Here is a 12,988-nt window from a genome sequence, read left to right as displayed (position 1 = left end):
GTAGTTTTTTTTTTTTAAATTCTACACAGCTAGAGAGAATTCACAAGTAGGGAACGGGTGGAGTGATTAATACGCAGAGAGGTCTTTTGAAGGTAGCATGTGAAACCAATTATCGCCGGCTAGATATTCTTGTCTGATCACTATTGTACTCGAATATTTTAAAGCTTTAATTAATTAATTGATTTATGAGACTAAAGAATAAAGATAACTTCCAGTTAAGACTTAAGACTAGAGTAAGTTGGGTCCACACAAAATTATTCTCCCAATCAACTATTACATACACGTGTTGTAATGTGAACCCGAGTGAGCAGGTGGGTTCGAGTAAGAATGTTAGCCTGGTTTGAAAATTGAGTGGGGTGCAATTGAACCGGGATTGAAACATACAAATTTTTGAATTTGGACAAAACCTTCAGATTTGGCAACTACCAGGGCAAGGAGGATGGGGTCTATCGTCCATGTTTGACAGTTTTTAGCTATAAGGGTACCAACTAGTTGTCTTCTTTATTTATATTTATTTATTTTTTTTAAGTGGAGGTAGTTTAAACTCCAAGGCTCGACTTCGAGTCTTTTGTGTTGCTCTAACTTGAATTTGGATTTCATCATTGTAGGAGGTGTGGGTCTTATGGGATTATTATCTATTTCGGTTTTCTATCTGTTGTCCAGTTCCTCTCATAGGGGGTCGAAAATGATGACCTAACCTCTTGCCTGAACACATTGCCCGAGTAAAGTTAAGTCATCATTTCTGCCTCCCTATAAGAGCAACTGGACAACCGTATTCCCTCCCCACATGGGGACTGTATCGACTCATCCAACCTAGGGTTGGAGTTAATACATTCTCATAAAATATCCTCCAACTTTATTTGTAGGAATTGATTATCAATGGATTCTCTTGGTTCATTTCCAACACATAAAACAAAGGAGACAGTCTCCCTTCACCCACCCCAAACAAGACATTCATTCTCATTGGACATTAATGGGATGGGATAAGGTTCATTATGAAGATAGGGGCATTTTCACGTTTCATTTGGGGGTAAGTATTAATTACGATAGATTGTGGAGGAAAACTTTCTCCTAAAATAGAAATAGGAGAAAACATCCTAAGTTGTCATTTCAAGCTCCTCTCTCTCACTTGAAAGATTCAAGTGGCCCTTTTCCCTATCTTTCTCATTAGTATAACGATATTGAATTTTGTCGCCTTGTAAGGGCTCTTGCTATTGATGATTTGAACCCGAACATTACTCCCAACTATCAAGATTGTTCTACGAAAAAAATGATTATTTTACCCTTGGGGTGGCTTGGATGCCTAAACATTATCAGAATTTAATGAAAACTTACAGTTATACTTGTTTTTATCATAATAATGCTAAGCCTAGACTTTGGTGCAAATATAACACTGTTTGACCATCATTTCTTCAAAATATCTATCCAGCAGATCTCCGGCTTCAAGTGCAGCTTCAATTGTGTTCCCGGTCAAATGTGATTGATTTTCTTTTGGGATTGGTGTGTTGTTTGTGTGATTATATTTTCTTAAAAAAAAAATATGGTTGATTTTTGCATCAAAATCTGACGATTGGATACGTTGGAAGCGCTGTCTGAAGTTCAACCCCAAAAAGCAATTTATCGGTCAACTATAGAGTGCCACATGGCAACCTATTGTGGTGCCACCAAGGGTTACCTGGCAGTAGTGCCAAGTCTCCTCTAGTGGTGTCACTTATTTTATAATACCCAAAGTACCCCTACCCAATGAAACCTATAAATAGGGCGTTACCCTTCTTATTTCTTCACACCTTAGTACTCCAAGTACTTTTCAAACACCCCCGAGCTCTAAAGAAAGCCTGAAATCCAGAGAAGAGATTGAAAACCTCCTGCAAGAGAGAAAATCCCCTAGAAAGTCCAACAAATATGGAAAATTTTTAAAAGACCCTTGAGGATTGGTACTCTTCCGAAAGTGCGGCGGCAAGAGTGTCAGAAATCTGTAAAAGTGGGTTGGCAAGCCCTTTGGGCCCTATAGGTAAAACGGGGGCGGTGGTGGTGGTGTTCGCGAAGGAGAAGAAGGGAGGGGTTGAAGAAGATAATAATGGTTCCACCATCATCCCCAAAAAACATTGCAGGTTTGAAGAGGAGATTGCCGATTTTCAGTTGGCTAAGTGTTGGCTTAGCACAATATGCGGAGAGTAAATGGAGCTGATCCGAACTCAAATCTTCTCTAACCGAACTTGTGGCTTGTGGGATGTGGGCACCTGGCACCCCAATTGCGTTAAGGATCTTTATCACCTCCAATTCTCAGCCCGGCCAGTTCCTCTAACAAGGGGGACTAGAATGATCATCCTACCCCTATCCAAAAATTCTGTCCTGGATAGGGTCCACCATCCCCTATTAAAGGAATTGGGGAACTGAACCGGGCAGAAAACTAGAAGAGAGAATTTTTCCTTGCGTTCACTCCTTCATCGGGGATGAATAAGGACTAGTTGAGTGCATCGTACGTTGTCCTCAATACTCACACCATACACACACACCCGATGTCGGACTATTCCTCAATACTCTTCTTTGCTTTCACTATGTACGGTTTATAGTTTATAGTGTACGTGTGTTCCACATGATTTGCTTTACACACTCTTGCCTGTATTATGTAACTTGGGTTGGCCAACTTATCAACTCATGCATGAAATTAATCTCATTTCTCGTCAAATTTTAAAATTAGTATAACACAAATTATGGGAGAGGGTTCCCCATGACGTTAGTGTGGAGGAAATCTACATGCCATACCAATAATAACGATGAGAACTGTATCATCCACTTAGTGCCCACATTATTAGAGCAAGAGAGAAAAAATAATAAATAACCCAATGTGAGAGGAAAATAGTACTCTGGTGTCTCGTGGCGATTATTTTCTCTAGTCAAATTTTAAAATTAATATAACAAAAATTATGGGAGAGGCTTCCCCATGACGTCAATGTGGATGAAATTTGTACGCCATACCAATAACAATGTGGAGAACGGTATCATTCACATGGTGCCCACATTGTTAAAGCAGAAAAAAGCAAATAATAAAGAACCACACGTGAGAGGAAAATAGTACTCTGGTGGCATGACGATTATTTTCCCAAGAAGTTTATATCTAATAAATTAAAAGGCAGAAGATTGTTGTCAGGGTGCATAATCCATATACAAGCGCGAGGACCAATGAGAGCACACACAAAGGGATCTACGTGGATGGGATATTTTGGTTTTAGGGGCCGAGGGTCATTTTGCACGGTCTGTGCTTGGGCACAGACTGCTGCATGCAACCTGACAAGAATATTTTTCCCTAAATTAGATTATGGATAAGGTTATTTGAGCCGCTAGTGGAGGGTATGCTAGCACCTTCTTTTTATATCTTTCCTCCTCACATAAAATTACCTCTCTATCCCATTATTTATGAAACCATTTCATCTCTCTTCATTGATGTGATACCCCCATGTCTCTTGTTCAGGGAACCCTCTCCCTTAAATTCCAATAAATTCCAATGTACGTATTATAATATAGATATTTATTTGATTTTAGTCAGATCATGGCCCACTACCAACATTTGATTTGGTTACTACTTTTGGATAGCTCTTTATCATCGGCTTGGATCAAAACTGTAGTGAAAGGATATAATCGAACCAGTTTTGGATGAAAATCCAAATCTTTTAACAACCGTAGTTAGAGTTGAGTTACCACAAAGGAGGCATCGGTTTCATTATCAGGGATTGTAGGGGTATGCCTATTGCAGCTATCTCGGAGCCTATTGCTTGTGACTCTGCTCTCCAAGGGGAAGCTCTGGCAATAAGGGAGGGTCTCTTTCAAAGGATTGCAGATTGCTTGGATCATCTAACTGTTGAATCGGATTGTAAGGAGTTAATTGGCTACATCAACTCTCCTACTCCTCTTCCCCAGGTTGAGGTGCTTAATATCATTCTTGATATTAAACAGCTAGCTTCTTATTTTGTAGTTTGTTCTTTTCACTTTGTTTCCAGGGAGACTAACAGCATTGCTGACTCCTTGGCCCGGAGAGCCAAGTCCGTTCCTTGTAGGACTTCATGGCCAATCTCCTCTCCTTGGTTGCTTGATCTTTGTAATCAAGACACTGAGTGTTGGTTTTCTTTCAATCAATAGTTTCCTTCTTACCAAAAAAAAAAAAGTAGTTAGAGTTGAGTTCTCTACCCAAAAAAAAAATATATTAGTTATATTGGCAGGACAACAATTTTGGGCGAGGTTCATGGCACCCATCCCAGCGAATTTTTATCTGCTGCTGTAACTGGAACACCACTGTGCACACATGGCCGCTGCTGCACCACACGATGCGCACAACAATAGCCATGTGTGCACAGTGGGGCCACTGTGCACACATGGCCATTGTTACACCGCACGATGCGCACAACAACGTTCCAGTTATAGCAACGGATAGAGGTCCATCCCTAACTTACATTTCTTTTACCATAACCAAACCCAAGCCCACAGTTGAGCTGGCTCAAGCCCAACAACCCTTAATTATAACAGCCAGCCCAGTCCAACTATTCGAACATGTAGAATTTGGGCAGGGATGATGTCTCTGGTCGAATAATTATCACCTCCAATTCGCTGTCCGCTCTAATTTCCTCCAATTCCTCATATAGGAGTGGAAATGACCATCCTACCCCACCTTAGGCAGTGTGTTCGAGCAGGGGGTAGACTGGCCATTTCCACTCCTATGTGAGGAATCGGAGCGGGTAGCGAATTGGAGGGGATAACGATTCCTCTGGTCCATGGTTTAAGTGCATGGTATCAGATCAAGGATTTGTCACCTTAGAAACCGATACAATACAAATACGGATCAGACCCGATTAGATGGTTTTGCCCTTTGTTTTCATTAAAAAAAAATGTTTTTAAAACAATTTTACCGCCAATTCTTACCATTCCACTGAAACGGGATCGACCATGTATAGAGATCAATCTATGGCGATACTGATCCAGATACAGCCGATTTGTGACCGATACATCAAACCATGCTCTCTTTGCAATCATCTACTGGCTTATAGCTGCATCACTCCACTGGTGAAGAAATCTTTTGCCTTTTTTATAATGCTTGCAAAATTTTTATTTTTTTCCCCCTGATAGAATCAAATTTCATTAATAAAAAGAAACTTCAACCTGCAACAAGCATCTAAAATTCAATGGGGAAAAAGTATTAGTACGAATGAAGTCAATAGTCTATTCCTTGTTAGAGGGTTTCCCCATCTGATTTCTTTGATGTCCAAAAAGGGTTAATTGAGGTCGAGGCATTACTAAAATGACAAAGTTTTCCTACATCGGAAAGGCAATGTGGCCCTGTGCCTAGACACATAGGAGCGTAAAATGATCATCCACCCTTATGAAAAGCACAAATTTCATTCCTATTGATGCTGCTGTGCATGTTCCTATTGACTCCCATGTTAGGGTAGGGGTCATGATGCCTTTCAAGAACCCTCTCCCTTAATACATAAATCTTGAAGAAAATTCTCCCAGGGGTGAGGTGGGAGTGTGCACCCTATGCCCAGACATAGAGGTGGGGGCGAAATGATTGCCTGCGACTACTAAGCTGTAATGGAGCAACGTTACGACAAGCTAGTAGGTGACACCAATGGGGATGCAAGACATGACATTATATATTATAACTAAAGTTGGTGGTCACTATTTTTGGGCTTTTCAGTTGAACCTCCATGGTTTTGGTGCATGTTATTGGAATGGGTATTAGTTAAATAAAAAATCGATACAGTATTGGATCGGTATGGACAAAGATCAGCTGTATTGGACAAATTTACTCCTGATCCTCCTTTAAAAATAGATTTTTTTAACAGATTTATCTCTTGTGCGTACCATCTCACCAATAGAGTATCGGCAAGGTTCAAAACCAGTACGGAAACCGATACTTAAAAACATGTGAGGCTCCAAATTGACACCCCGTTGTTTGAGGGGCCCAGCGAGGGTGCTGGTCTGGGATTTGGATCATTCCATTTCGCACAGTTCTGTATCTGGGTGCAGCCTGCACACAGCCTTGTCAGGAATCTTTTTCCCAAACGTCTTCTGTTTTTCATCCAACACAAAACTATCCTTTACAGGACCATCGTTTTCAGTCGAATTGGATCAAAATCAAAGCTTGATTTTGATTCTCAATTTTGCTTGTAGGTACGGAGAGACTAGAAGTTGTCAAACATTTCGCGTGGCGGGTAATTTTATCAGTGACCTTGAATATCACAATATTTACAAATTTAGCCCAAAAGAGATAATTTTCATCTCCCTTGGGCGTAGCAGCAAAAATTTTTCCCTTCGGTGGTGGCTCTTCCCGACTTCCCTCCGTCAAAGGTAAATCCCACAGCCGATTAATTAGCCAACAATTTAATACGAGAGAATATAACCAAAAAACGAAGAAGAAGTAAGAGAAGAAAGTTACAGATTAGCTGCTGCATTACAAGTTCACAACTGAACAGAGCATGAGAACAGGAAAGAAACCCTATTAACAGACCAAGAAAACAGGAAAGAAACGTATCTCGTATCCTAAGTGCAACCTTACAAAAACAGCAAAACCCCAAACAAGAACACCATCAAACACAGGGAAAAAGAAAGAAACTTCTTCTTGAAACGACGGAGCAGGTTTAGAAATAGGCAACAACCCTTTTAACCTTTCAACGATGGGAACGAGGAGAAACCCATTTGCCATTCTTCCAGTCCTGATGAACCCTCAACCGAAAAAACGGGTATGTATTATTCTCTCGAGAATGAGAGAAATAAACAGAGTACTTGTTGGAGTCCTGTACAGAAGTGATTCTTCCAACCCACCACCCTTCATTGTCATAAGCATCGACTTCTTCAAAGACACGGAAAGCAGAGACTGGAATCTCAGGTGGACGAGGCCTAACTTCTCTGTAATGTACGATCTCTTTTAACAAACCCGACTCATCAGGGGTTAATAGTGTCTCATATTCTACCAGAAGCTTCGTCTTTCCTACTGCGAGAACCTTCGCGGCGAAGTAGGAACCCAAGAAACCTTCATCGTTGCTACATATTTCAACAAAATCACCGGTTCGATATGCTTTCGCCATTAGTGTGTTTGATGCTAGCGATCTTGAGAGAAAAGATTGCAAAGATCTCCAGGAATCAGATCAAAGTTATTTGTGAGGATCTGGTTTCATAGAATCAGGATTGAAGAAATGAAACCCCTTTCCATTTCCGTTAAGACGTACACTGAAGTCTGTCCTTACTCCTTTTAACTCCTAAACCCTCAAAGGGAGGTGGAGTGTTTTTTTATTGGAAAAAAGTCGAAGTCATAGTTGGAACTTGGAAGTTGGACTACAGTTGTAATTTCTAAATAGGAAGTTGAGTGGTTGGATTAGGATAGAATATTAACTCATTACTATAAAAACTCTTTTGGTATGATTTCAATATATATTTTTATGGGAGGGATTTCAATTTATGAAATTATTTTGAATGATTTTTGCACTACATTTCTGTAAACGGCAAGAGATCAATTTTTGATCATGTAGCACCTCCACCAGTGAGGGCAATGAGAGTGTACATAGAAGCATCAACATAGATGTGATTTTTTTATTTCAAGAGGGGTAGTATCTTTGTGGGCTAACCACGCGACCATATAGCATTCTTTTCTCTTTTGTTAAATAGAATCAATTAAAGTAGAAATCATTTCAGCCTATTTCGTCCTAAAGAGTTTAGTTAGTTGGTCTGGTTCTAAATTGACACCCTTAGCACGCGTTTGCAACGATTGAAAGCATGGACAAATTGTTTGGTGCATCTTCCCCTCATGGCACAAGAAGAGATTCAGAACTTTTTGTTCACTTCACCTCCTCGGGGAAAGAGAGAGAGGGAACAAATAGAGAGTCTTCACTTAAGATGTAAAGACCCACTAAATACAAATGACTCTATGACAGTTCCAATGGAAATTTGAGAAAACCCAAGAGAAGGAGAATTAAGTAATTAACAACAATGTATGGACAATAAAAATTTCTCTATAGAAGAAACTTGAAAACTCAAAAGAAATTTGTTGTAAAGTAAATAGAGAGTGATAGAAGCGAATTGTGAAAAAGGAAGAGATAATGGTTGACATAAGTAATTTAGAATGGTTCAGCTAATGTCTACACCCACTATCAAGAGGCACCTTCTAGGACTTTTCACTAAATATGATCAAACACAATCAAATAACATAATTTCTTTTACGGGTTCAACAAGACCTTTGGCTTAAACACATTTGACTATGCAAAGATTGCATGTAATAGTCAACACCTTTGTATTTTTTTTGGAGGTAGTGGTGGTGGTGGCAAGAAGGTAGTGGCAGTGACACGACTTGGTAGTGGTGAGAACATTAGGAGAGGAAGGTCGTAGTGTTTTATTTTTAACATGAAATTACTGCTTTATCGTCAAATTAATCATGTTTATCAAAAAAAACAAAAAAAAAAACTAATCATGTGCTCGTTAAAGAGCAAAAGTGAAATAAATTTCAATTTCAAAATAATTTTTACTATATTCTTATCCTATGTGAATGCGTATGCAATCCCCCTCCTCAGTAAACCTACCACCTGCTCGTTAACACGATTGATGAGAGCTAATCGATAGAACAACTCCAGCCTACCTTGGCTGGAAAGGCAGCCTACAATCCAAAAGAAGCCTTTGACTACGAGAAGTAAAAAAAATAAAAAAGCTCATTGATTATTTCAGAATTTCTATTTCACTGAAATCAGGTGCAAATATCAAACTAAACAATTTTTGAAATAAAAATCACCTCATGAAATAGAAATAGACATCATACCAAACCAGACCTTAGTACTACTACAAAAGCGCTGCAGAACGCAGGGTTGTAAGCATCCCGAGTGGAGTGTAGTTTAAACCAATGACCCAGAATATCAAGATATTTACAAATTTAGCCCACAAAAGATTTTTGCCTCCTCCTATGGTGGCTCTTATCTCGACTTCCGTCCTTTACGGCTAAAACTCACCGCCGATTGGCTAAAGAATTGATATACTGATGCAGTGAAAAAAGTTGCAGATTAGGTGCATTACCAGTTTACAACCGAACAGACCATGAAAAACAGAAATTAAGAAACCTATTTCTTATTTTCTTACACAGAATTGAAGAACAAACACAACTACATTCAGCTTGACAAAAACATCCCATCGCTTCTTCCTCACTCTTACAGTCTTACTGAAGTATGATCGTTTCAAGGCCTGAGAGTTTCAGAATCAAATCAAACATGTATCCTAAACATAAAAAAAGGTTTTTAGAGCAGCAAGAATAAAAAGGGCAAAGAGACCCAGTTTCAGTAATAAACCAGGGAGAGAGAAAAGGGAAAAGAAAGGAACTTCTTACTAAAGAGATCAGAAAAAAAAAAGGGTAACAACCTTTGAATGGTGGGAACGGGAACGAGAACGGGAACGGGAAAGGGAAGGAACCCATTTGCCATTCTTCCATTCCTGATGAACCCTCAATCGAAAAAACGGATATGTAATCTCGTCATCAGAACTTGAGAAATAAACAGAGTACTTCAAACCCTGTATGGAGGTGATCTTTCCAACCCACCATCCTTCGTTGTCATGGACATCGATTTCGTCAGAGACACGGAAAGTAGAGGGTTTAATCTCAGGTGGGCGAGGTCTTACTTCTTTGTACTGGACGACCTCTCTCAGTAAGCTCGATTCATCTGGAGTTAATAGAGTCTGATATTCTACCAGAACCTTAGTCTTTCCCGCTGCGAGAACAGTTGAGGCGTAGTAGGAACCTTTGAAACCTTCCTCGTTGCTACAAACTTCAACCAAATCACCAGTTCTATATGCCTTCTTCTCCTTCTCCATCAGTGTGTTTGATGCTTGCGATCTTCAGAGAGAGAGAGAGAGAGAGAGAGAGAAAAAGGCCGCAGAAATCTTCAAGAATCAGATCAAATTAGTGCAAAGGCCTGGTTTTATAGAACCTTTAACTCCTAACCATGGAGGGGTAGTGTTTAAAAGTTCCTTAGAGCCAAAGTTATAGTCGAAGTTGGACTTGCGGTTGAAAATAGCAAGTTGTGCTGTTGAGTGTTGATGGAGAAACGTTTCGATTTTCCTCTCGCATTAACCTTCTATTTGCTACGGAAGGGTGTGTTTGGTTTGTTTACAAAAAAATAAAGAGGTTGAAAAAAGAATGATTATATGTATGACTATAACCATATAATTTGGGAGTGTGGGGATGCCACTTCTATGTTCTATCGGTTATTTAAATCTTATAAAAAAAAAAAGATGTATTTAAATTTTGGCACCTACCTAGTAAATATATTTAGAACTAAAAAATAATTTGAAAGTGATGTATCATTGCATCATTATCAAAATGTGTTATTGTCATGTTCGATTATACATATAAAATGACACTATTACTCTCATTAATAAAAATCATTTATCATATTAAAACGACAAAAAAAAAAAGGAGATAAAAAAACAACTGGCTACATGAATAGTGATTTGGTAGTTCTTACACGATCAATTGGTTTTTATTTATCAGTCTTAATCTGTTAGTTAAGTTGGTTCTGTTTATAAATATTAAGTTATGTTAATTACTCCATAATTGATAGTTCTTAATATGTTTCAATTCATCTAGTTTCAAATGGATTTGTACATTCATTTCTAATTGATCGATGTATCTGGTTAATTGGATTAACCACATTTATTTTGATTTTGATTTCTATTTGTGGGTCTATTTCTATCTCCTTGGAAGTTTAATATAATTTTTAGGCCCTTTTATTTTTAAAAGTAAAAGATAGAAAAGAATACAAATTCGTCATTCATAAATAAGCCAAACCTCTTCTTGACATTTAATCACTATTTAAAATAAGTATGATTGTTTCCCACCACACTAATGTAAGAAGGAATCTGGATGCTAAATCAATGAGGTTTAAAGAATAGTATCGTCCATATAGAGTCCACATGATCATAATACTAGAAAAAAGTGTCAATGTGGGTCTCATTGTTTGTTATTTGAAAAAAATATAAAAGAATATGCACAACAGCTGCGAATGCTTTCCTTTTCCCTTAAAAGAATTCAACCACCCAATATTGTCTCCTCTCTCCTCTCTCTGAACTGTTATGTGAGCTAATGTGAGAAATGGCGGCTACAATGTCTATAAACACTTGATTTGGCCCAAGAACTTCATTGTTGGTAGCCACAATTCTCTCTCTCACCCCAACAAGATTTGAGGTGCAATACAACCTGTTGTTAATTAATCCTGTGGGGCCGATCGCGTAACACTGACTTTGTTTGTATGGATATTATGTGATGGATCACTCCGTTTACTATCTAGCCCCATACAGGGGATCCACAAAGGGACCATAATGGGGGCTTAAGAAGGCCACACATTTCTTGAAAAATAAGTAAAGAGTACATAATAGTTTTGTGACTAAAGGTCCCACCAACGGGACTTGATCCACTGACCAAGTCCATGAGCATTGGAGCAATGCAAAACACCAAAGCAAACCTTGGATCGATAGTTCAAGCAATGAATCACCACAAAGGCATTGTTCTGGTGAATCATCACTCTTAAATACGACCCATAGTCAGTTCGGGAACAACAATAAAACATTTACGGATACGTACGACAATTAAATAGTCCAGTCTATATAAGAAAATATATGGATATATATTCATCATGCAATAGACATATAAATAATGATTTTATCTAGATAATAGCATCTAGATAATGATTTTATGAAAAAGAAACCCCACAACTAAAATAAACACAATATAATATTTCTTATTCAAATATTGAAATTATATTAAAGAATGCTCCAATCATGCTTTATGTCTAATTATACAGTATATCCTACATAGAGTTAAATGGATGGGCAGGATTTGTTTGGCCAACCCTAAGTATTTGGAGGAAGTTTCTCTGTCATACTGTCATGCTAAGATTTCTTTTTGAACATAACCAATCCCATAATTTCATACATATAGTTGTCTTTCTCTAAAAAAGTCCCCTCTTTGATTTTTAAGCCCTATTAGTTTTAGAAGTAAAATTAAAAAAGAATATAAATTTCCTATCTTTCCCTCTTATCGGCCTAATAATTCTAAGGGAAACTCTTTCCTTCTTTTCGCTCTATGAGTTATATTTTCCTTGACACCTGTATAAAAAGGAATTTACACGGTACATCAATGAGATCTAAATGAAGCCCACATGATCATAATAGGAGAAAAGTACCCATGTGGGCTCATTATTTATTGGGAACTGGTTTTCTGTCTTAAATGGGCCCCACATGATCAGAATAGGAGAAAGTACCAAAGTGTGGTGTCTTTTCATATGGGGAGGAGAGAGATAGACTCATGGGATTGCTAACCTTTTTCAATCTCTCCCTTTCAGATGGCATGGTAATTTGTCCTGAAAAGGAAAAAGAATATAGAACCCATTTTGGGAATTAGAATAACAAACCATTTATCATTTCATAATCTATTCTATAATCTCACAACCAATCTATTTCTATTTCCAACCCTAAAATTGTTTCTTAGAACAATTCCTCATAAATAGTAGAGAAATTGGACACTCCTACATACATATCAAGCAAGATTTTGTTTGGTTGGTGTGGCTGTTTATATATAGTATGATCGAGTTCAGGTAGGGGGTAGAAATATAATTACACATCTTTCCTCTCTCTCTCCCACCTAATGGTCTAACCAACAGCCTTGCCAATGGTCGAACCGTTTGTTTATTTATCTACTAAACTAGGTGCATGTTGTAAACTAGCCAAACATGCACCAACCAGAGGTGTTGGTTTGAAATAATCTCTATTCCATTCAATTTATGGCCTCATATTGATCCAACCTTTTTTGCTATATCCAATAGTAAGAAAAGGTAGGTAGGTGCATGACGGGCTCTAGTACGGCCCAGCCCATGCATTTGGCATACCCAGGCCATCAATTAGCCATGTGAGAACGATACTATATATCCTTATGGGCTGTGGGCCTTGTTTTTAATCATGGGCTTGA

At 38.4% G+C, this 12,988-nt stretch overlaps 1 protein-coding gene across 1 annotated transcript; it reads right to left on the bottom strand.

The window, feature by feature from the left end:
* Positions 1–6,656: 6,656 nt before the first annotated feature.
* On the bottom strand, positions 6,657–7,133 carry LOC122652047 (protein AGENET DOMAIN (AGD)-CONTAINING P1-like). Its single transcript, XM_043845690.1, has one exon. The coding sequence runs from the start codon at positions 7,077–7,079 to the stop codon at positions 6,663–6,665; it is 417 nt and encodes a 138-aa protein (XP_043701625.1). The 5' UTR covers positions 7,080–7,133; the 3' UTR covers positions 6,657–6,662.
* Positions 7,134–12,988: the final 5,855 nt, after the last annotated feature.

This window comes from Telopea speciosissima, chromosome 2 (genome assembly GCF_018873765.1).
Source record: "Telopea speciosissima isolate NSW1024214 ecotype Mountain lineage chromosome 2, Tspe_v1, whole genome shotgun sequence".
Lineage (NCBI taxonomy): Eukaryota > Viridiplantae > Streptophyta > Magnoliopsida > Proteales > Proteaceae > Telopea > Telopea speciosissima.
The sequence above is the reverse complement of the archived record's forward strand: the minus strand, read 5'-3'. Positions and strand labels throughout refer to the sequence as shown.